General features: G+C 37.1%; 2 protein-coding genes across 4 annotated transcripts; one reads left to right on the top strand and one right to left on the bottom strand.

Annotated features, from left to right (window-relative positions):
* Positions 1-3,368: 3,368 nt before the first annotated feature.
* On the bottom strand, positions 3,369-20,479 carry LOC141828318 (uncharacterized). Of its 3 annotated transcripts, none has more exons than XM_074715725.1 (2): positions 20,441-20,462; positions 3,369-4,410 (listed from the first exon to the last, which is right to left on the bottom strand). In XM_074715725.1, the coding sequence occupies exon 2, from the start codon at positions 4,285-4,287 to the stop codon at positions 3,619-3,621; it is 669 nt and encodes a 222-aa protein (XP_074571826.1). In that variant the 5' UTR covers positions 4,288-4,410; positions 20,441-20,462; the 3' UTR covers positions 3,369-3,618. The 3 variants fall into 3 exon arrangements, 2 of the variants coding, with proteins under 2 accessions (XP_074571826.1, XP_074571825.1); XM_074715724.1 differs by lacking the exon at positions 20,441-20,462 and adding an exon at positions 4,481-4,718; XR_012601758.1 differs by lacking the exon at positions 3,369-4,410 and adding an exon at positions 20,310-20,370 and having other exon boundaries at positions 20,441-20,479.
* Positions 8,830-11,797, top strand: LOC141827502 (NAD(P)H-quinone oxidoreductase subunit N, chloroplastic-like). The gene is made up of 4 exons (XM_074714767.1): positions 8,830-9,189; positions 11,151-11,267; positions 11,367-11,452; positions 11,545-11,797. The coding sequence occupies exons 1-4, from the start codon at positions 8,860-8,862 to the stop codon at positions 11,630-11,632; spliced, it is 621 nt and encodes a 206-aa protein (XP_074570868.1). The 5' UTR covers positions 8,830-8,859; the 3' UTR covers positions 11,633-11,797.
* Positions 20,480-21,534: the final 1,055 nt, after the last annotated feature.

The following is a 21,534-nucleotide window of genomic DNA, read 5'->3' as shown; positions in this document are numbered from 1 at the left end:
AAAAATTTGTCAACAAAACTCCAAATTGGTTCTTCAAAATTTCAATTTTGCTAATTAATTAGCATGCATTTCAAACCAGAATTGAAACAACTAATTTCTAGAATTGACTAAGATGACAACATTTGAAGAAAAAGAATTGTAATTTGAAGTAAAATATGATGCACTATAATATTTATACTTAAAAAAATACCATGTTGTATCAGTATGGCTATATGCAAAAGTAAATTAAGGATGTAGCATGTGAAAAAAACAAGGCTAACATGCTTAAACTACCAGATGATGCAGGGATCAACCACATGGGAAATTGCAAATAAAATATGGACTCACAAGGAACGAAGATTCTTAAATCATATGATGAATCCACAAACCTCAATCAGTCATCAGTTGTTAAATCAACAATTATGTAATACCACGGCACAAGCACATAAAGAAGAGTGGAGAAATTTATACGAGGCGTCTATAAGCACCAAGGGAGTACTAGCAACTTATAAATGTACAGATAAGCAGATATGTATAGATAATGATAGTACCAATCAGATATGTCTGCAAGATATTCAGAATACAAGAAAATTCTACTCTCCCAAACACAGTTCGTCTTCGTCTGACAAAAGAGAATATAAATGTTCAAATAAATTTCAAGGAACAGAAGTTGCATGCTTTTTGTTGTAAAAACTGACCAGTTGCGCATACAATTGTTATGCATTGTCCCTGAAGATGTGCAAACAACTAAAGAATATTGATACTTGCATCAGCCTACAATCAGATTGTTCTTGCAATTCGAAAGAGCAATGGATGCTTCTGGTAACTCTTTCAAAAATCGCTCAAGTATCTTCCAGAGCAAGCAAAACAAACTCTCTTACCTCACTAATACAGTATGCAATGTACAAGAATGCTTCTTGCCATTGAAGGAATTCAAGTTAGTCATGACTATCTAGTATCTGGTTAACACACGACAGGAGAATTTTTCATGAGATGAATTCACGGTCTTCTCGATGCTTATTGGATGTTCTGCTCTATTCATAGTAGGTCTGAGAAGCTACTGCAGCCAGGCCAATTTATGCAATGCGAGACTTTAGGAAGATAGAGTAGACATCGATAAACTACATGTTCTTCAGAATACTGATCTTAGATGAGGATGATGTTTTGGTTAGTGCAATAGGAGTCTGGATTTTTCCCTTTTTTTGTCACCCAGTTTTCCAATCATTGGGTTGGGAAATCAAGTTGCCAACACTGCATATAACTCCCATTACATGAAAGAACTTCTGAGGACCTAGCTACCAATTTTCCTTTTTATTGAAAAGGAAAATGTGGATGGCAACTTCTCCCCATCTGCAAGACTATTAGATCTAAGAAAATCATTACGTGTCTAGAATTTAAATTAGTTTATACATCCTGCACCTTATTCAGAAATACACCGTCTGAATTTGAACACTTCTGAAGAGAATGAACTAGTTCAGAATCATTTGTGCACAGGGTTATTGAACTGGGAGGATTTGCAAGGTAAGTTGTGTAAGAAATTAATACTGTTCTATGAGAGCCCCAGAACATCATTCTTTCATGTAAATGGGTACAGAAGCAAGCATGTCATGTGTGGGCCCACAACAAGAATTCTAGTTCAGAATTCAGATGAAGAATGTATAAAACAGGAAGTGCACTGGAATTTACGAAATCTCTCATGGGAGAAGGTGTTCATTGTAAATTTCAACTTAGCATATAGAGAAGACACAAAATGCAAACATATTTATATAAACAAGTATTCATTTAGTATATACCAAATGGAAAGACAGAATATATGCATTCAATCCAGTAACATGTAACACAAATAAGCATCTATCTCAACAGTTAAGAGTAAGCACATTGTAGGTATACCACACAAGTCGATTCAACATGGTTTATGAGTACCACTAGAAGAAGATCTACTGCAAGCATGCCATGTGTAGGCCTACGACCAAGAATTCTAGTTCAGAATTTATATGAAGAATGTATCAAACAGGAAGTGCACTGGAAATTATGAAATCTCTCATGGGAGAAGGTGTTCATTGTAAATTTCAACTTAGCATAGAGAGAACACACAAAATGCAAACATATTTATATAAACAAGTATTCATTTAGTATATACTGAATAGGAGACAGAATATATGCATTCAATCTGGCAACATGTAACACAATTAAGCATCCAAATCAACAGTTACGCTCTGTTTGGATGGAGTGAGAGAAGGTTCATTAACGGAAAGGGAAGGGAGGAAAAGAGAAGTATTTATGTTCTCCTTGTTTGGGAGGAAGGGAAAGTTCATTAACGTAAGGGGAATGAAGGTTAAATATATAAAAATACAAAAATACCCTTATTTCTTAAAATAAATCTACATGTGAAAAAAATATGTATAGTTCATTAAACCGATGTAAGAGTTTTTTTTTGCCAAAACCACCTTATGAGACCAACTAAAATTAATATTTATGACTTAAAAATTAAAAAAATAATGAGTAGACATACAATAAGCATGCAAAATATAGAATCTGTATACTTTGGTACAACAAAGGATAAATCAGGATTTTTATATATATTTCTATAAAAATTTACTAATGTAAGAAAGGAGTGAAAAGATTGTGTTCAGCGAGAGAAATTTAAAAAATTTAAATTAAAAAAATTATTTGAGAATTAATATTTTAAAATAGGGATAAAATTGGAACAAACAATATTTAGAGTTGTCTTCCTTTTCCTTGCACCCTAAATTGGAGTGTAAGAAAATCTCCCTTTTCATGGGTAAAGAAGGTTAAAACTTACCCTTCCCTACCCTTCCATCCTCTTCCCTCACTCCTTTCAGAACAAGATTCAAAATTTCCTTCCCCTTATTTACCCTTCCTTTTCCCTTCCCTCACCTCCTCCCAAACACAGCGTTAAGAGTAAGCACATTATAGGTACACCACACAAGTCGATTCAACATGGTTTCTGAGTACCACTAGAGGAAGATCTACTGCAAGCATGCCATGTGTAGGCCTATGACCAAGAATTCTAGTTCAGAATTCAGATGAAGAATGTATCAAACAGGAAGTGCACTGGAATTTACGAAATGTCTCATGGGAGAAGGTGTTCATTGTAAATTTCAACTTAGCATACAGAGAAAACACAAAATGCAAACATATTTATATAAACAAGTATTCATTTATTATATACTGAATAGGAAGACAGAATATATGCATTAAATCTGGCAACATGTAACACAAATAAGCATCTATCTCAACAGTTAAGAATAAGCACATTGTAGGTATACTACACAAGTTGATTCAACATGGTTTCTGAATACCACTAGAAGAAGATCTACTGCAATGTTCAGGAAACAATATAAGTGAAAGTATAGCAAACAAAGGAATTACTAAACTGTAAGATATTATTCAGTAATTTTAATGTTTTAGTAATTTCAGAATAGCAACAAGGATCCGATCTGATTGGTTACATGAAGTGCAAAGTAACATAGCATACCCTAGCCTTAATCTACAAGAGTGAACCATGATTATGTATGAACCTGATATGCTATAGTTGTTATCTTATTGTTTATTGCTGTTGAGAGGGGGAAAAGGCAAAAAGTATCTAGTACTATAGGACTTATCAAATATTGCTGCCTACTTTTTGATCCTTCGTGCTCTCTTGGCTCCCCAGACCTCCATTCTTCCCAAGGGGCACCCACATGGGGATCGGAAGATGAGAACAGTGCGTCCATTCAGTGGTGCCATCTTCTTCAGCTCAGCTTCAAGTTCCTTGTGGTCTTGTCCCAAGTCCAAGGGGCAAACTCCAAAAGCATCATTTGGAAATCGTGGCAAGCATTTGACGCACCCCTCTGACTCAAGCTGGATATCAAATTCTACCGCCTTTCGCAGACCTTTGCAGTAGGGATTACCGCACTTCCGCGCCTGGTAACTGAAGAATTCCCAGGCAACAATCACCGTGACAAGCATGAAGATCAGTCCAGCAGCATAAGCAATGGGCGCTTGATACACAACATCGCCCATAACGTCGATCGCCACGGGAAGCAGCTCGTACGATTCCTGGAAGATGAACTTGAAGTAGGGGAGGGCGAGGACAGCAAGCGCAACAAGGACCAGAACCAGCAGCACTAAATCGATGGCAGCGAAGGCGGAGTGTTCGCAGAAGGGATGGGACAGGGGATTCAAAGACTTGCTCCTCCTCCTCGACTGCCCGCCCCCTCGCTCCGACGAGGCCTGGGTGTTGGCCATGTTCCGGTGCTGCTCAAAGGCCCTGCAGAACTCGATCAAGCTTCGACAGTCCACCATCGAGACCCTAAATCACTCAAGGCCAACCACGAAATCGTCCCAGCACTCAGAGAAAACACCGGAAAGATCTAAACTTTATTCGGACGCAAGCAAAATCGCACCCAAAGAAGCAGCAGTTCCGATCTTCCGGATAAGGATCAAGGAGGTCAAATACCAGAAAAGATCAGATCTCAGAAACCGCTAATGGATTTACCTGAATCGCACAGCAGAATCCAACAAACAGAAATCTCGATCAGCCGATAGGGCAAAGCGAAGGGGATCTCGGAGGCGGAATGAAACGATTGACGCCGATTGGATCAATTGATAGCAATTCTGTCCACGGGATCGTGAACCCGAATCGAGATCGGAATTCGAGCGACCGAGGCGACGGAGGAAGAGAGGGGGAAGGGAGGGAGACGGATCGGCGTTGGGTTGTGGAGACGGTTGCCGTATCGACGAAGTCCGAGAGGAGGAAACGAAGGGATCAAGTCACGCTTATATAAACGCGTGGAAATAGAGAGGCATGGATTTCAAAGCAACAAAAATATTTTTAAAAGGAAAAAAAATATTATTAAAAAATAAAATAAAATAAAATAACGTAAACAAATTTATTTTATAGAAATTACAAAAAAAAATTTAAAATATGAAGAATAAATAAAAAAAGGTTTTCTATATAAATATACTTTTAGAAAGTAAATAAACTTTTCGGTGGGTCACTAGCTGTTTAAGCACGTCAAGCTACTAAGTCCAAATAACCAATGGACCTAAAGTTTTTTGTTTTTATAATTAAAATATCTAACTTTTCAAATTAATTAATTTTGAAGATGATTGACTCAATATTATAAATTTTTTTTAATAAATTGATATTACAAATGATTTATCATTTTATAATCAATATTTCAAGATTATCTTTTTATTAGAAAAAATTAATTTCATAATACATTAAAAATAAAATTTGACTCATGAATATATAATTAATTACAAAAATGCGTTATAATTACATCGTAGCCTCGGGGATAACCAATGGATCTAACTTGTTTGGATGAATAACTAGTTAAGTAATTATTTTTTATTAGTTTAAAATAATTTTAATTAAGTTGATAAAAAATATTTTGATACAGTAGTATTCAAAATTTAAGATTTAGAATTCAAAATTTATAATTAGTACAACTGTTTTAAAATAATTTTATCAATTTAAAATAATTTTGATACAATTTAATTAATTTTAAAAGAATATTTTAATATAATAATATTTTATATATAATAATTTTGATTAAAATGAAATAGTTAATTTTTTACATTTTAATAATTAATTACTATAACAACATTGAAATAAAAGATATTCTAGATTAAAAAATAAACGATAGATGTCTTCTTTATTTAAGGAAGGCCCTGTTGACGATTTATATAAGTTGAGATTGTTTTTTTAATTTTTTCCCCAATAATTTTATCATATTTTAAAGGGAACTTGTTAGATTCAATGAATTAAATATTTAATTTGAATATGATTGATTTAATCTTGTAAAAATTTTTAATTAAAATAAATTAAAAAATATCATAACGGATGATCCATCAATCTCATATTGTTAGATCAATCTTTTATTTAAAAAATGTATTCATTAATTCACACCGAGACTCAGTAAAACCACGCCGCCACTGCGATTACTTTATTCTTTATGATTATCAGCGTATGCCATCATTTTGACAATTGGCAACCCAAAATTCAGCAAGACGACATTTTTATCGGTTATACTTAAAAGATTTTATTTTGATGAGGTCATAACATCATATATTATTTGACCTCAGTTATATAAATTATATTCCTCAATCAAACTGTAATATTTTATTTTTGCAGATAAATACTTGGAAAGATGAAAATCTATTTTTTAAAAAATTTCAAATCAGCAATTTATTAAATCACGAACTCAACTTTAAAAATTATCTAATACATGTATTCAATTTTGATATTTTTCAAAGAACGTATTTATTACCCTAATATGGGTCTTTGCCCTATAGTTTGCAAGATCACAATTCGGATTGTACGATGCTACGAAAATAATAAATCAATTTGGGATCAATTGGTAGCATATTTTATAGTGGAATTGAAGTAAGATCATTGAAATTGTATAGGATCGATAAGTTCATATTAATCTCACGTTATGAACAATTTCACACACATTCGAAATCATAGACAGGTAGACAACATCCTCATCGATGAGCAATGACAACAATGGAGGGGGTTCTCTTCAACAATCTTCTGCAAAAAAGATGAAATCTGCCATCTTAACGGCCTCACACGATCAGCTCCTCGACCATTTGTGAGGAAGTAAATCGAAAAACTACAATTGATCACGACACAGGAGGGTATTGTCTGACTTCGTCAGGATTCAAACACTTGCCCTCTTCTACAACTCTGTTATGTCGTAACCAATTCAACTATGCCCTGAGAGCAATCTTCTCTTCAACAATCAATGAAAGTGAAGGGGATGTGTAAGGGTACAAAGGAGGACATGCAAACTTAGAAAGTTGGACATCATTAGTTCCTCATGATAAGGACAGTCTTCAACAACCGACGAAGAGTAGTCGGAGACATAGTCGGAGTCTCCAACTACATGCGATGAGGAAGAAGGGAAGGCATTGACCAAAGACGAACAACGATGATTTTAATGAATTCAATCAACTTTTAATTTAAATAGACTTCTTCAAATCCTACTCGAATTATCTCATTAAAATATATATCAATTTATTTTAAATTTTAACTATCATAAATAAATTATATTTATTTATTCTATATATATTAGTTCATCCTATTATTATTATTGTCATTATCATTAATAATAATAATATTAATTTAATTTATTCTATTTTAAAATAAACATCAAATTAATTTAATTTGCATTAACCTATCAAATATTTTTGATAAAATCATACAATTCTACAATCAGATCTTGACCAATCTGCTGCGCCACTCCAACAACCCCACATGATCGATCCCACGATCATTTGTGAGGAAATAAATCAAAAAAGTACAATTAACAACAATAAAAAAAGATATTATCTTGATTTCACAAGATTAGAACCCCTTCCGAATTGTACAACCAACTCAACTATGCTCCAAAAGCAATTATGATTGTAATTCTTTTCTACGTAAGATGGCAATTCTACAAACTATACTTTGCCCATTAAAATTACAAGCAAAGGTTGAACAAATCTTTACCTGCCTTAACCATAATAAAAGTAAAAAATCTTAATTGTTTTATTAAATACTTTCACACAAAAACATTTAATAGTCTAACGATTTTAAATTTATATCAATTTAACATTATTATTCACCTATTAACCTCCTAGTCTCTCTATATATAATTTTAAATTGCTCCCGAAGCACAATTCAAATGACAAAATATGAATAGCACAAACAAAAACATGATCAATTCTCAACAAAGACATTAGCTCAACGTAATTGATTCTTAAAAAAAAATCCACTTATGAGTATAAACCACTTTATGCTGATATACTGATGCGTGAGCAGCCATGACACTGTTCCCCTGTGATCAGCAAGAAAATTACTCCACTTACTTTTTATGATCAGCAATCAGAACAGAAATATGCAGTTCCTTGCTTCGTAGCCACCAACTAATACATGAACAGAGAAGATTTAGTTACTTTTTATGATCCAAGATCAACTCTTGAAACTTACTTTTTATGATCAGCAATCAGAACAGAAATATGCAGTTCCTTGCTTCGTAGCCACGAACTAATACATGAACACAGAAGATTTAGTTACTTTTTATGATCCAAGAGGGTTTTGACTTCCAGTGCAAGTTTCTCAAATTGCCTGTTATATCCAAAGGTTTCATCCTGCAAAAGTTCATGAGTAAACGAGAGAGAGAGAGAGAGAGGAAAAAAGAGGAAGTTATGATTTGAAAAAAAGCGTCTTTCATCCTTCGCAGCACATGATAAGAAGTTTTTTTTTGTAGATCCATATAGATCAGAGAAAAGCAAATAAATAATCGAAGAGATCAGCTTTCAAAGTTCAACTACTAGAAGAAAAAATACAGATCCTGAAACAAAAAAATCAAATACTTCCCCTTTTAGTTGAAATCAAAGAGAAATCACCGGCGTCGTCCTCGTCGCAGATCAAAGGCTCTCCAGGGAAGGGGAGGAGTCCATGGAAGCCATCGGAATGGGAGGAATTGGAAGACACGAGTTTTGACGATCTCCACCCGATCCTCCATTGATCCGTAGAGGAAAGGAGAGGAGATGAAGCATCAAGCATGGGGTTTTCCAACCCAACCCCATCCCAAGAGCTTCCAGGAACGCTTCTCCCGTTCCCTCTGGCCTCGCCGCCGCTAGGTTTGCTGCCCTTCTGTGTTCGCCAATGGCCATGGATGCGGTTTTTTAGATAGGTATGAGGGTTATTTTCACTTTGGCCCTGTGATTTCATAGGTTTCTCAATGGGCCGTGCTGTGGAACTCCTTCGAGGAAGTGGGCCGGGTCCGGCCCACATCTTATCCCCTTTCCCGCCACAAGGCGCTTCTTCCCGAGCCACAAAAGAAACTGCTTCGTTATCCTGCGAGAGAGGAGGAGAGAGGGATGGCGTCATCGGCCACCGCCTTTCACCTGGCAACGCCGCTTCGATCGGCGAGTGGAGTTCAGCAAAGGCGGAGGAGGGCGGCCGCAGTGGGCGTGAGGTGCGGGCTGGCGGATCTGATCGGGGGCGACCTGATACTGCCGGATCTCGGGCGGTGGCTGGAGGACGTGGAGAAGCACAAGGCGTTAGCGATATACACGCCTCACGAAGGCGGGTACGAGGGGCGCTACCTCAATCGCCTGCGGTACCAGGGCTACCGATTCCTCGACCTCACCGCCCGCGGCCTCGGCGACCTCGAGTCCACCCTCACAAAGATCCACCCCGTTTGCCCCGTCCGTAATCTCCTCTTTCCATGATTTCCATTACTTATTTCTGCTATTTACTGGTTCCGGCTCGATGCCGACGACAGTAGTCACCAGTCAATAAAATGCTATGTCAACTTTCGTTTCTTCGTTACCTCGTCGATGAAATGCTATTTACTGGTTCTGCTATTTACTGCTATTTACCTCGTCGATGAAAATAACCTGAGGAGGAAAGAACTGAACAAACGGATTAGTAGAGCGCCGGAATTCGGTCTCTATCCTTATTCTGTTGAATAAGTTGACAAGTCTTGCAAAGGAGTCAATATAATTGTCCATTGATGGTCACCCTGATACCTGAGATCAGAAGATAGGTGATCGATCTGTATGAGTGGCCGGGCTGCGTAGGCACTGTCCGAGCTCAAATGAGTTGCCGAACTGAACTAAGTATGCGTTTGAGCTCTTTCATGTATGCCCGAGCTGATCTAAGCGAGTGGCCGATCTCTCCTATACGTATAACCAAGTTCTACTAAGCGTGTGACTGAACTCTCATATGTACGACCGAGCTGTCCGGAACGTCTGATTGAGCTTATTGGGTGATACTAACACCAAGTCATGACCTAGTCATGAAGTCAGCTTCTAAGGTCAGGACCCTGTCTTGAGGTTGGCTTCCGAGGTCGGGACCATGTCATGAGGTCGGTTGTTGAAACCGAAACCATGTCATGAGGTCGGTTGTTGAAACCGGAACCAAGTCATGAGGTCGGTTGTTGAAATCAGAACCAAGTCATGAGGTCGGTATGTGATGCAGGTACTTCACTGAGATTACAATAGGAGCTTAGTGTGCATTGCCTGAGTCTAAGAAGAGCTCGGTACATGTGCTAGGGAATGCGCCGCCCTCCACATGAGATTGACATCTGATAAATGACGGATGTACGAGTTAGAAGTAGAGAGGCCGGGGTTTTCTAAATGAGTATTGAACTCCTTTTTCCCTTTTTCCTCTCTTATCCGTTATCCACGTTGTCACTATATATTTTTGCCGGATCAAAAACAATCTTTTTAATCAACTTGCACATGATCTTCCTTACCATCAACCACATCGTCTTCTGTTTTTTCATGCCAATGCACCCCTCACGTTTGTGAGGTAATAAGATTAGTTTGCCATCCATCAGCACAAGCTCTAAGTTTGTAATCGCAACATTAGGAACTAGGAAGGGAAGAAACCGCTACATAGTTTATCATAAGAAAAACACACCATCGAACCCTATACCTGGAGTCTGACCAGACCTTCTGGGTGAAGTGATCTGACTTTATAGGCGTTTCTTTAGCAATATAACAATCATTTAACTGAATTTGCACTTGTTGCATCTGTACAACTTCATCTTCAAGAGGCAGTACATCAGATGACTAAATGGCTTCTTCAGTGTTAGCACTCAAACTCCATTTGCTTGACATGATCAATCAAACTTGCATCATCAAATAGATTAACAAACTCTTAGCAGATGTCACATACCAAGATCTTTGAAATTAGTATCTGAATTAGTAGTGGGTTTAGGTGACACAGGAAGCCGCAATCTAAACCTCTTGTACCATCAACCTGTTCAACAAATTTGCCTGCTTTAGATCTAGCTTCAAGCTGTCCTATTGACATGAAAATAAGGTAGACACTTCCAATTAAATGCAAGATCGTGGATTTCCGGACTGTATTTCTTCAGGTGTCTTTAGACTACCCAAATTTAAGGGGGCAATCAATGAATAGCAGATGATAGAAACAATGCTTTGCACTATGCAGGACTAGATAGTATACAAGGAGATCTATGCCAATAATTGTCCTATTAATCATCTCTGCTAGAAGATGTTTAAAAACATTTAAAATGATGGAGATGATGGGGTTGCCAATGTTTAGAATCTGACCTAGTATTGTATATTTGTGTTTTAGCTTCTAAGAATTGAATACTTATGCATAAACGTTTAGCTCACTAAATGTTTGCATGCAGCCTCATCTAGGAAAACAGCCCATAGCAAGATGGTACTTCCCACCTGAAGTGGATTACAGGCTTTCCTTGATGTCACCTGATGCCAAGGGCCTTGTTCTCTGGATCATAGAAGCCAAGGTTTAGTTTTCTTTGACTACAGATGCATAGCTCCCTCATTGTCAACTATAAATGCAGATTTAATTAATGTACACACTTAATTCAATCATCCAAAAATAGGTTCTTTCCAAGGCCGAGTTGCAATTCCTTGCCTTGCTTCCAACCCTTCGTCCAAAAGTTAAGGTCATAGCAGAATGTGGGAACTGGTAAACTTGACCACCACTTTTGTTGAGCTCGATTGCATTTCTCTCTTAGGTTGTTATTGGCAAGGTTAATTACTGATATTTGATGAGTGCAGGAGAAAGTTTGTGTGGAAGCCATTGAGAGAAATAGCAGGCCTTCCAGCAGCTGAAGAGCCATCAAGCAGTGTTCAGCCAGAAAAATGAGGTGTTATGGCTTTTAAATTAGATGCCGTCATTTTACACTCCTCCACTCCACTGTTGATTCCTTCTCATACTTTGATGGATAATTTGTTTTCTTGTCAGAAGTAATTGTACATGTTGTTTTTGTCCCGAATTTATGCAATTAAAATCTTTCTTAATGTTATTGTCAATACTCTATATCTCTGTTTGAAGATGAGACATGATAAGAATGGTCATTGCAAGTCATTGAGTAAATTAAATTTCGTATTTGTGAACATGCAATGTTATGATAAGGTAACGATTCTTAAAGGTTATCCAAATACTAGATTGTCTCTCGATTGGACATTATATTTCAATAAATATTAATTATCATTTTATTTTAAATTGGCAACATATCTCATGACATAATAATAAATATAATTTACATAATTTTTTTTGGGTTCTAGCACTTTTTCTTGAAGATAACAGATTTTTTTTTCGGTTCTAGCAGTTTTGAAGCAAAATTTCATGCTTCATTTGAAATATCAAACTGAATCTGCAATAGAAAAAAGTTCCAGCAGAGCTCGTGTATTATTTTTCAAATGAAGAGTTCTTTTTTTTCGATTAAATGTCATCTATTTTATTCGCACATACACTTTGAGCCAAGTAGCTATCTTTGAAAGTGAATATTGATAAAGATTATGAATATTTATTAAAAGAATAAAAAAGAAAGACATAATGATGCGTTACATTCAACAAGGAATTAAGAAAATTATTTTTCCTCTTATTTTTTTATGTCAAGAGAGACTTAACAAATATTAAAATGAAAATTTTAAAAAATAAAGAAGATAATTATATTAAAGCATCTATCCTTGCTGAGAGATTTTGATAATTTAAAAATTAAAAATTAAAAATCATACGAGATTTTTTTAGGTAAATTGCACTAAAATCCCTCTGTCCAAGTTTTTATTTGGATTAAGTCCCATTTATTTTTTTTTTAAAAAGATTTGGTACCTGACAACCATCTAAATCATAATTTTAACTCCCTATTAAATTGAATTTTCATTTTTACCCTTCTTTTACTCGTATTCTCCCACATAAACAATTTCTTTCCTAATCCATCTTCTCGCGTGATCCACCGTCAAATAATTTCAAGGTATTTTAAATATTATATGTAATTTATCCTAACAAGAGTAGATGTATTTTAAATATTATATGTAATTTATCCTAACAAGGCAGCTGCTATCGTCGGCCTTGACGGTGAGTCGCACCGTCTGGCTACCGCCGGTAGCCGGCTCGAGCTCGATCGATGTATCGCTAGCCGAAGATTCATCCGGCATCGGATTCCGACTGGATAGTGGTCGGTCGATGTATCGCTAGTCGAAGATTCATCCGGCATCGGATTCCGACTGGATAGTGGTCGGAATCCAACGCGACAGTCCGGAAATATTTCTATTCTGAATTGATTGAAATATTACAAGCCATAGGTCCCTATTTATACATGAGTATAGGGACTTATTCTAGACGATTTATTCTAAACAGAATATTTAATATATAATATTTAATATTTAATATATTAAATATTCTAACACCCCCCCTCAAACTCAAGGTGGTAGAGTAGAGATCAGCTTGAGTTTGCTCAATAACACATAGAAGCGACCCGGCAAGAGAGACTTGGTGAAGATATCTGCAATCTGATGTTCGGTAGACACGGACTGCAATTGCACAGTGCCAGCACCAACATGCTGCCGTACAAAATGGCAATCGATCTCGATGTGCTTAGTGCGCTCATGAAACACATCATTTCGAGAAATTTGAATGGCACTCTGACTATCACAATGAAGATCGGTGGCTGGCGGTTGAGGAATGCCAAGATCAGAGAGAAGTCGTCGAATCCAAAGAAGCTCGGAAGTAGAATCAGCAAGTGCACGATACTCTGACTCAGCACTGGAACGAGAAACGACAGTCTGTTTCTTGCTTCGCCAGGAAACAAGGGAATCACCCAAGAAGAAACAATAACCAGTGATGGAGCGTCGGTCAGTGGGATCGCCTGCCCAATCAGCATCAGAGTAACCAGTGAGCACCAATGATGAATCAGCAGAGAAGTGAAGACCATGTAGAAGAGTGCCCTTAACATAGCGAAGAATACGTAATACAGCAGAATGATGAGCTGTACAGGGACTAGTCATGAACTGACTAACGATGTGAACTGCATGAGCTATGTCAGGACGAGTGACTGTCAGATATATCAGGGAGCCCACTAACTGGCGATAGAGTGTGGGGTCCTCAAGAGGGGCGCCATCGAGAGGAGTGAGACGACAGTTTGCCTCAAGTGGAGTTGATGCAGTCTTGCTGTCAGTCAGGCCAGCACGGGAGATGAGGTCAGAAGCATACTTTGCCTGGGACAAATAGATACCATCTGCCGTGTCGGAAATCTCAAGACCTAGAAAGTAACGCAGCTTACCAAGACTCTTCATATCAAAATGCTGATGAAGATAGGTCTGCAAATCAGATATTCCAGAGGCATCGTCTCCAGTGATCACCATATCATCAACATATAACAATAGAATAATAATCCCGGATGAGGAGCGACGAATGAATAAAGCAGAGTCATAGGGAGAGGCGGTAAACCCATACTGAATAAGTGCTGAGCTGAACTTGGCGAACCAAGCTCGTGGTGCCTGCTTCAGACCATAAAGAGCACGACGTAACTTACATACCTTCCCCGAAATGTCTGAACCTGGCGGCGGACTCATATAAACCTCCTCAGAAAGATCTCCATGAAGAAAAGCATTCTTCACATCCAACTGGTGAAGAGACCATCGACGAGCAGCAGCAATAGCCAAAAGACAACGTAGAGAAGTCAAACGGGCAACAGGAGCAAATGTCTCTTCATAGTCAATGCCGTACTCCTGTAAGAAACCTCTGGCCACAAGACGAGCTTTGTAGCGCTCAACAGATCCATCAGAATTTGTTTTGATCTTGTACACCCATTTGCAGTTAATAGGTTTCTTGCCAGGTGGTAGATCAACGATATCCCAAGTCCCAGTCTTCTCAAGAGCCTGCAGTTCCTCAGACATAGCCTCACGCCACATTGGATCACAGTTTGCCTCACGAAAAGTCCTAGGCTCATGGTTAGATAGAATGGCAGAGAAACAATGGTAATCAAGGAGATGAGAAGGAGGACGACTTACACGGGTTGAACGTCGACCAGTGGCAGCAGGGACTTGAGATGCTTGTTCAGGAGACGCAGATGAGTCAGCTTGAGGTGACGGGGAAGCATCGACAGTGTCAACAGGAATCTGTGTGAGCTCGGGACCTGCAGAAGAAGGAGATGGATCCAAAACAAAGAAAGGGGAATCAGTTGTTGACGGGGAAGCATCGGCAGTGTCAACATGAATCTGTGTGAGCTCGGGATCTGCAGAAGAAGGAGATGGATCCAAAACAAAGAAGGGAGAATCAGTATGAAAAGGAATGCTAAACTTGGACTCAGAAGAGAACATCTTATGTTCCCAAAAGGTGACATGACGAGAAATACGAATTCGATTTGACACAGGATCCCAACAACGATAGCCTTTATGTTCTACCCCATATCCCAACAAACAACACAGACGATTCTGAGGCTCCAATTTGTTTCGTTCATGTGGGGGAAGGTGGACGAAACTGACACAGCCAAATGGACGAAGAATGGAGTAATCTGGTGGCTGACCAAAGAGTTTCTCGTAAGGAATGGCATCCTGAAGTACAGAAGAAGGCATCCGGTTGATTGTATAGACAGCAGTAAGGGCAGCTTCTCCCCAAAACCGATCAGGACACGAAGCAGAAAGGAGCATGGCACGAACAGTATCTAGAATGTGCCTATGTTTACGTTCAGCCCTACCATTTTGTTGTGAAGTGTAAGGACATGAACGTTGAACAACAGTGCCCTGGGCAGAAAGAAAATTGAGAAAGGTAGAATCATTATATTCCAAAGCATTGTCAGTGCGGAGTGTTTTAATAGGACATGAGAATTGTGTTTGAATCATTTTTGCAAAAGTGGAGTAAGTTGAGGCAAGTTCAGAACGATTTTTCAAGAAATAAATCCAAGTGAATCGGGAATAATCATCAACAAAGATTACAAAATATCGATAACCTTTGAACGTTCCAATGGGAGAGGGCCCCCAAATATCTGAGTGAACTAGGGAAAAAGGTTTATCAGCAATAGAATGATTATTTGAGAAAGAGAGTGCTGGTTGTTTGCCAAGCTTGCAATGCACACAATCAAAAGATTCAAATTTAATAGAACCAAAAAAACCTTTAGCAGCAAGAGATCGGAGGTTATGTGATGAAGCATGCCCAAGTCTGAGATGCCACTGATAGATGGAAGAAGGAGAAACGACAGCAGAGATAGAAGGAAAGGGTTGAAGGGAACAAAGCTCAAACAGGCGACCCTTCTTGCGCCCCGTCCCAAGAATCTGGCCCGTCTGCGAATCCTGAACCTGTACACCAGAAGACGTGAAAATAACAGTAAGTCCCTGCTCAACCAACTGACCAATAGAAACAAGGTTTAATGTTAAATGGGGAATGTAGTAGACATCTTGGAGAGATGGTGAAGTGGCATGACCAGTATGTGTGATTTGCATGGGGGCACCATTTGCAGTGTGAATGGGAGGCGAGGTGGCGAGAGGTTTTATAGAATGTAGCAGATTAATGTTAGAGGTCATATGGTTGCAACAAGCAGAATCTAAGAACCATTGTCGGTTACCTGATGTGGTGGCTAATGAAGGATTGGTAGATAAAACCTGAGTGAGCAGTTTATGGATATCCATAAGGGTGGGAGTAGTGGACTGAGGCGGCTGCAAAACATTTGTGACGGCGGCCATGGAGGAGGAAGAGCCAGCTGTAGAGGATGTGCGACTCAGTTTTGGGCAGTTCTGACGGACATGACCCTTTTTGTGGCAATAACGACACTCAATGTTGGGACAATGAGTGTAAGCATGATCAGCATTCGGACAACGACGACATCTAGCAGACTTGTCCGATCGAACATCCTTGCAAGCATTAACACGATCCATATTGAGAGACCTTCGTCCTTCTTTAAGCCTCCGCCAAAGCTGCCAAAGCCGCTAGAACGAGCAGATCCAGAACTGCCAAAGCACCGCTGCTGCTGCCGAAATCACCAGAACTTCAGAATTTCTCAGACAGTTTGTCTGATGTCAAGAAGATCACAGTGGATCAGGTGCTCCTTCCCTCCAATGTCCGAATGCTGGGGAGGAGGCTTCGACGCGGTGAAGGAAGGAGGGAGAAGGCTATGCCGCACAGGGAGATGGATCTGCTCCGCGGAGGTGGGAGGCCAGCAGTGTCGGTGCGTCAGGCGCCGACGGTGAGAAGGGGAGAAGCGGGGATCGAGGGAAGAGGAGAGTTTAGGAGGAAGGGTGGCGGCGGGAATTAGGGTATCGCTCTGATACCATGTCGGAATAACTTTATTAATTTAATGAAAATAACAACGATTACAGCCATATATATAGCACTCTCTAGATAGATCGGGTCATATATATATTATATATTATATATTCTAACAATGGTGAATGATTTTAGGCAATTTAAATTACAAAGAATATTAAGATAAAGCACAACTTGTAAGATAAAATGCAAACAAACTCTCGTCAAGCCAATTTTGAAGTCCTAAGTGCAACACATCCCTCCTAGAGCTTTCCCGATCGTAGAGCTTCATGTTGAGATCTTTTCCTTCAAGCACAAAGATTGAGAATTAGAGAATTGGTGATCATCTCTATTCCTGAGGCCTTCTTTTATAAGGATTTTTCGGTCTACCAATAAGCCTTATCGATATACTGATCCTAAATAAAATTTAATCCAAAAGATCGAGTTCTTCATGATCCGTGATCTTATCTTTATTAAGTTTTTCGGTCTACTAATCCTTAGGATCAGTCTACTGAACCTAGGTGTCACGTCATGGATCCGGGTCCAGACCCAAACTCAATCTGTTGAACCTGATCGGTCTACCAAATAAGCTTGGATTCGATTCGATCCGAGTTAAGTCTGATTCACCCCGAACTTGGTCCAACTACATCCAATTGTCTTCATCTGCTTTCCATCTTGCTTCCTACTCTAAATTCCTACAAGACACCTGCAAGACAGACATACAATACAACCATAAAATGCTACCTAATCCTATAAGTTTACCTGATCTACTAGACTTATCTAATCCTTATCTTATAGGTCTAACCTACTAAACTTCTTTGGAGTTCATTCCTTCAAGACTTTACCACTTAAGGGTTACCCCCTAGGATCAAGTCCTACTCCTATAGGTTTACCTGACCGGCTTCATGCCACCTAAGGTTCTCCCCTAGGATTTCCCTTTGCCAAGAACCCAATCATCTTGACTTGCTTGGACTTGCTAGTCACTTGGTAAACTACTCACCCTTGCTAGGCATCTAGTCACTCTTATCTTACTTGGCCTTTCCTTGCTAGTCATCCGGTCAGCCTTAACTTCTCTTTGCTAGTCATTTAGTCAACTTTGACTTGATTAGACTTTATTCACATCTAAACATCAGGTCATGTTTGGATGAACCCTTGATCAAACTGATTAGACCTAAGTGTATTGTCAAATATCAAAACTCTGGAAGATAATAGCACTAACAATCTCCTCATTTTTATGTTTAACAATTTCTTAAGTTAGGTATAGATCATTAGGGTTTTAAGTCAAAGAAGTTCGCTAGATTTTACTAATTTAAGCTTTTCTCTCCCTCTTTGTCATTCATAAAAAAAATGATCATCTAAGTTATTCCTTAGGTTTGCACCAACAATATAAAGGGTTGTCTTATGGTTAAAATTGTACTTTTTATCCTTTCACCATAGTAGTTTTAAATAAATATCTTTTGAAAAATCTTTCAAAATATTTAAAATCTTCTATTAAGGTTTTTCAAAGTTTTAGATCAATCCTTTTCAAAATTTTTGCAAAATTTGATTTTTAAATGAAGTTTGAAAGATTTTTGAAAAATTTTACAAAGTATTTTTTACAAAATTCAAAGGAATTTTTAAACAATACTTTTTTAAAAGTATTTTTTTCCAAAATAATTTTCAAATAACTTTTCAAAGAAATTTTCAAAAAAAAAATCAAAAGAATTTTGAGATATAGACCTTTCAATAAGGACCTCCCCTTAATTGGATACTCGCTTAAGATATCCTTGTTAGCCACAAGGAATATCTACTTATGTGTCTTAGGGGCCTAGAAGTATTTTATGTCTACTTGTTGGTCAACAAATAACTTTTTAAAGACATAAATTTTTGAAAAAAATATTTATATATTACACCTAATCAAGCATGAATTTTAAATAAATATCAAATTTTTAAAAATAATTATAGAAAAATATATTTGTGAATTTTAAAAATATTTTCAAAACGTCTCAATTGAATTGTCCTTAATATCTTACCTTTTGTATGTGTCTTAATACATAGCATACAAGATAATCTATATGTTTATATGAGTTGTCTTGTCAATTTTATCTAATTAGAATTAATTTTGAATTGGAAGATTATTTGATCTTGGGTTAGATTTGAATTTAACTATCAATCAGTTAAATGACCTTGGGTTAGATTTAAGTTTAAATGTCAGTCAATTAAATACACATTTCAAAAATTAATAGGTCGTGGTGAGGCAAGAGCTTTTTCGAATATCGAAGCAACGACTATTTCCTAGATAAAGTCTTTTTAAGAAATTATATATTTAATCTTCTTCTTAAAAATCTTGGTCTAACTAGTTTAGGATATGACGAGGTAGCTTCAGTTAATTCCTCTTAACTGAGTTCATTAAGTAGGGTATCCCTTATCCAACATAGATATACGCTTAGATTGAACCTTCATAACGTATTATTATCTCGCCGCATCCAGATACTAGATTGTTATGAATCAAATAATCTTTTTTTATCTAACCATTCTAAGTTAAGTAGGAATAAACGACTAGCATGTGTGACATGGCATGAATAAATAATTAATTAAGCATGTGCATGAGCATGTCAATTATGCATGAGTCAATCAAGTCAAACAATTATGATTTGATTTTTAATAATGCATTAAATTCTTAATTTGATGTATTTCGTGTGAACCTCGAATGTGCCAAGCCATTTTGACACATTTTGTTATTATTTTTGTTTGAAATTTTATTATTTTCTTGAGGTTTTATTTTATAATTAGTTTTATAATTATAAGGTATCCAATAATAACTTAGTTTATTTAATTTTGAATTTATTAAATTTAGATTATACTTATTAAAATTTTTAGATTTATTTTCATGAATTTTGATATTTAATTTTGATATTTTCATATTTAATTTCAAATTTATAGAATTATTTATTATTTCACAATTAAAGTTTAAAGAGTATTTTATCATAATTGATTTTATAAGTTTTTACGATTCCTGGAAGATGAACTTGAAGTAGGGGAGGGCGAGGACAGCGAGCGCAACAAGGCCCAGAACCAGCAGCACTAAATCGATGGCAGCGAAGGCGGAGTGTTCGCAGAAGGGATGGGACAGGGGATTCAAAGACTTGCTCCTCCTCCTCGACTGCCCGCCCCCTCGCTCCGACGAGGCCTGGGTCTGGCCATGTTCCGGTGCTGCTCAAAGGCCCTGCAGAACTCGATCAAGCTTCGACAGTCCACCATCGAGACCCTAAATCACTCAAGGCCAACCACGAAATCGTCCCAGCACTCAGAGAAAACACGGAAAGATCTAAACTTTATTCGGACGCAAGCAAAATCGCACCGAAAGAAGCAGCAGTTCCGATCTTCCGGACAAGGATCAAGGAGGTCAAATACCAGAAAAGATCAGATCTCAGAAACCGCTAATGGATTTACCTGAATCGCACGGCAGAATCCAACAAACAGAAATCTCGATCAGCCGATAGGGCAAAGCGAAGGGGATCTCGGAGGCGGAATGGAAACCATTGACGCCGATTGGATCAATCGATAGCAATTCTTGTCCACGCGGATCGTGAACCGAAATCGAGATCGGAATTTGATTCGGAGCGACCGAGGTGACGGAGGAAGAGAGGGGGAAGGGAGGGAGACGGATCGGCGTCGGGTTGTGGAGACGGTTGCCGTATCGAGCTTCTCCGAGAGGAGGAAACGAAGGGATCAAGTTACGTCATAAACGTGCTGGAAATAGAGAGGCATGGATTTCAAAGCAACAAAAATATTTTTAAAAGGAAAAAAAATATTATTAAAAAATAAAGTAAAATAGCGTAAACAAATTTGTTTTATAGAAAAATAAAAAAAAGGTTTTTGTATAAATATACTTTTAGAAAGTAAATAAACTTTTCGGTGGGTCACTAGCTGTTTAAGCACGTCAAGCAAATAAGTCCAAAATAACCAATGGACCTAAAGTTTTTTGTTTTTATAATTAAAATATCTAACTTTTCAAATTAATTAATTTTGAAGATGATTGACTCAATATTATAAAAAATTTTCACTTTGATAGATATATTGATATTACAAATGATTTATCATTTTATATAAAAATTTAAAAAACATCTTAAATTATATAAATCATCAAAATTGATTTCATAATACATTATAAATAAAATTTGACTTCTTTAATTTATCAATAATTACAAAAATTATGACTAATTACATCGTAGCCTCGGGGATAACCAATATAATACTAATTACAATTATGAATAACTAGTTAAGTAATTATTTTTTATTATTTTAAAATAATTTTGATTAAGTTGATAAAATATATTTTAATATAATAGTATTTAAGGTTTAAGATTTAGAATTTAAAATTTATAACTACTATAACGGTTTTAAAATAATTTTGTTAAAATTTAAAATAATTTTGAATATTTTAATACAATAATATTTTATATATAATAATTTTGATTAAAATAAAATAAATAATTTTTTACATTATAATAACTAACTGTAATAATATTGAAATAAAAAATATT

Source organism: Curcuma longa, chromosome 4 (assembly GCF_044706935.1).
Source record: "Curcuma longa cultivar G26 ecotype Majalengka, Jawa Barat chromosome 4, ITB_CL_G26_1.1, whole genome shotgun sequence".
In the NCBI taxonomy this organism is placed as follows: Eukaryota; Viridiplantae; Streptophyta; class Magnoliopsida; order Zingiberales; family Zingiberaceae; genus Curcuma; species Curcuma longa.
Note: the sequence above shows the minus strand (reverse complement) of the source record. Positions and strands in the feature narration are given on the sequence as shown.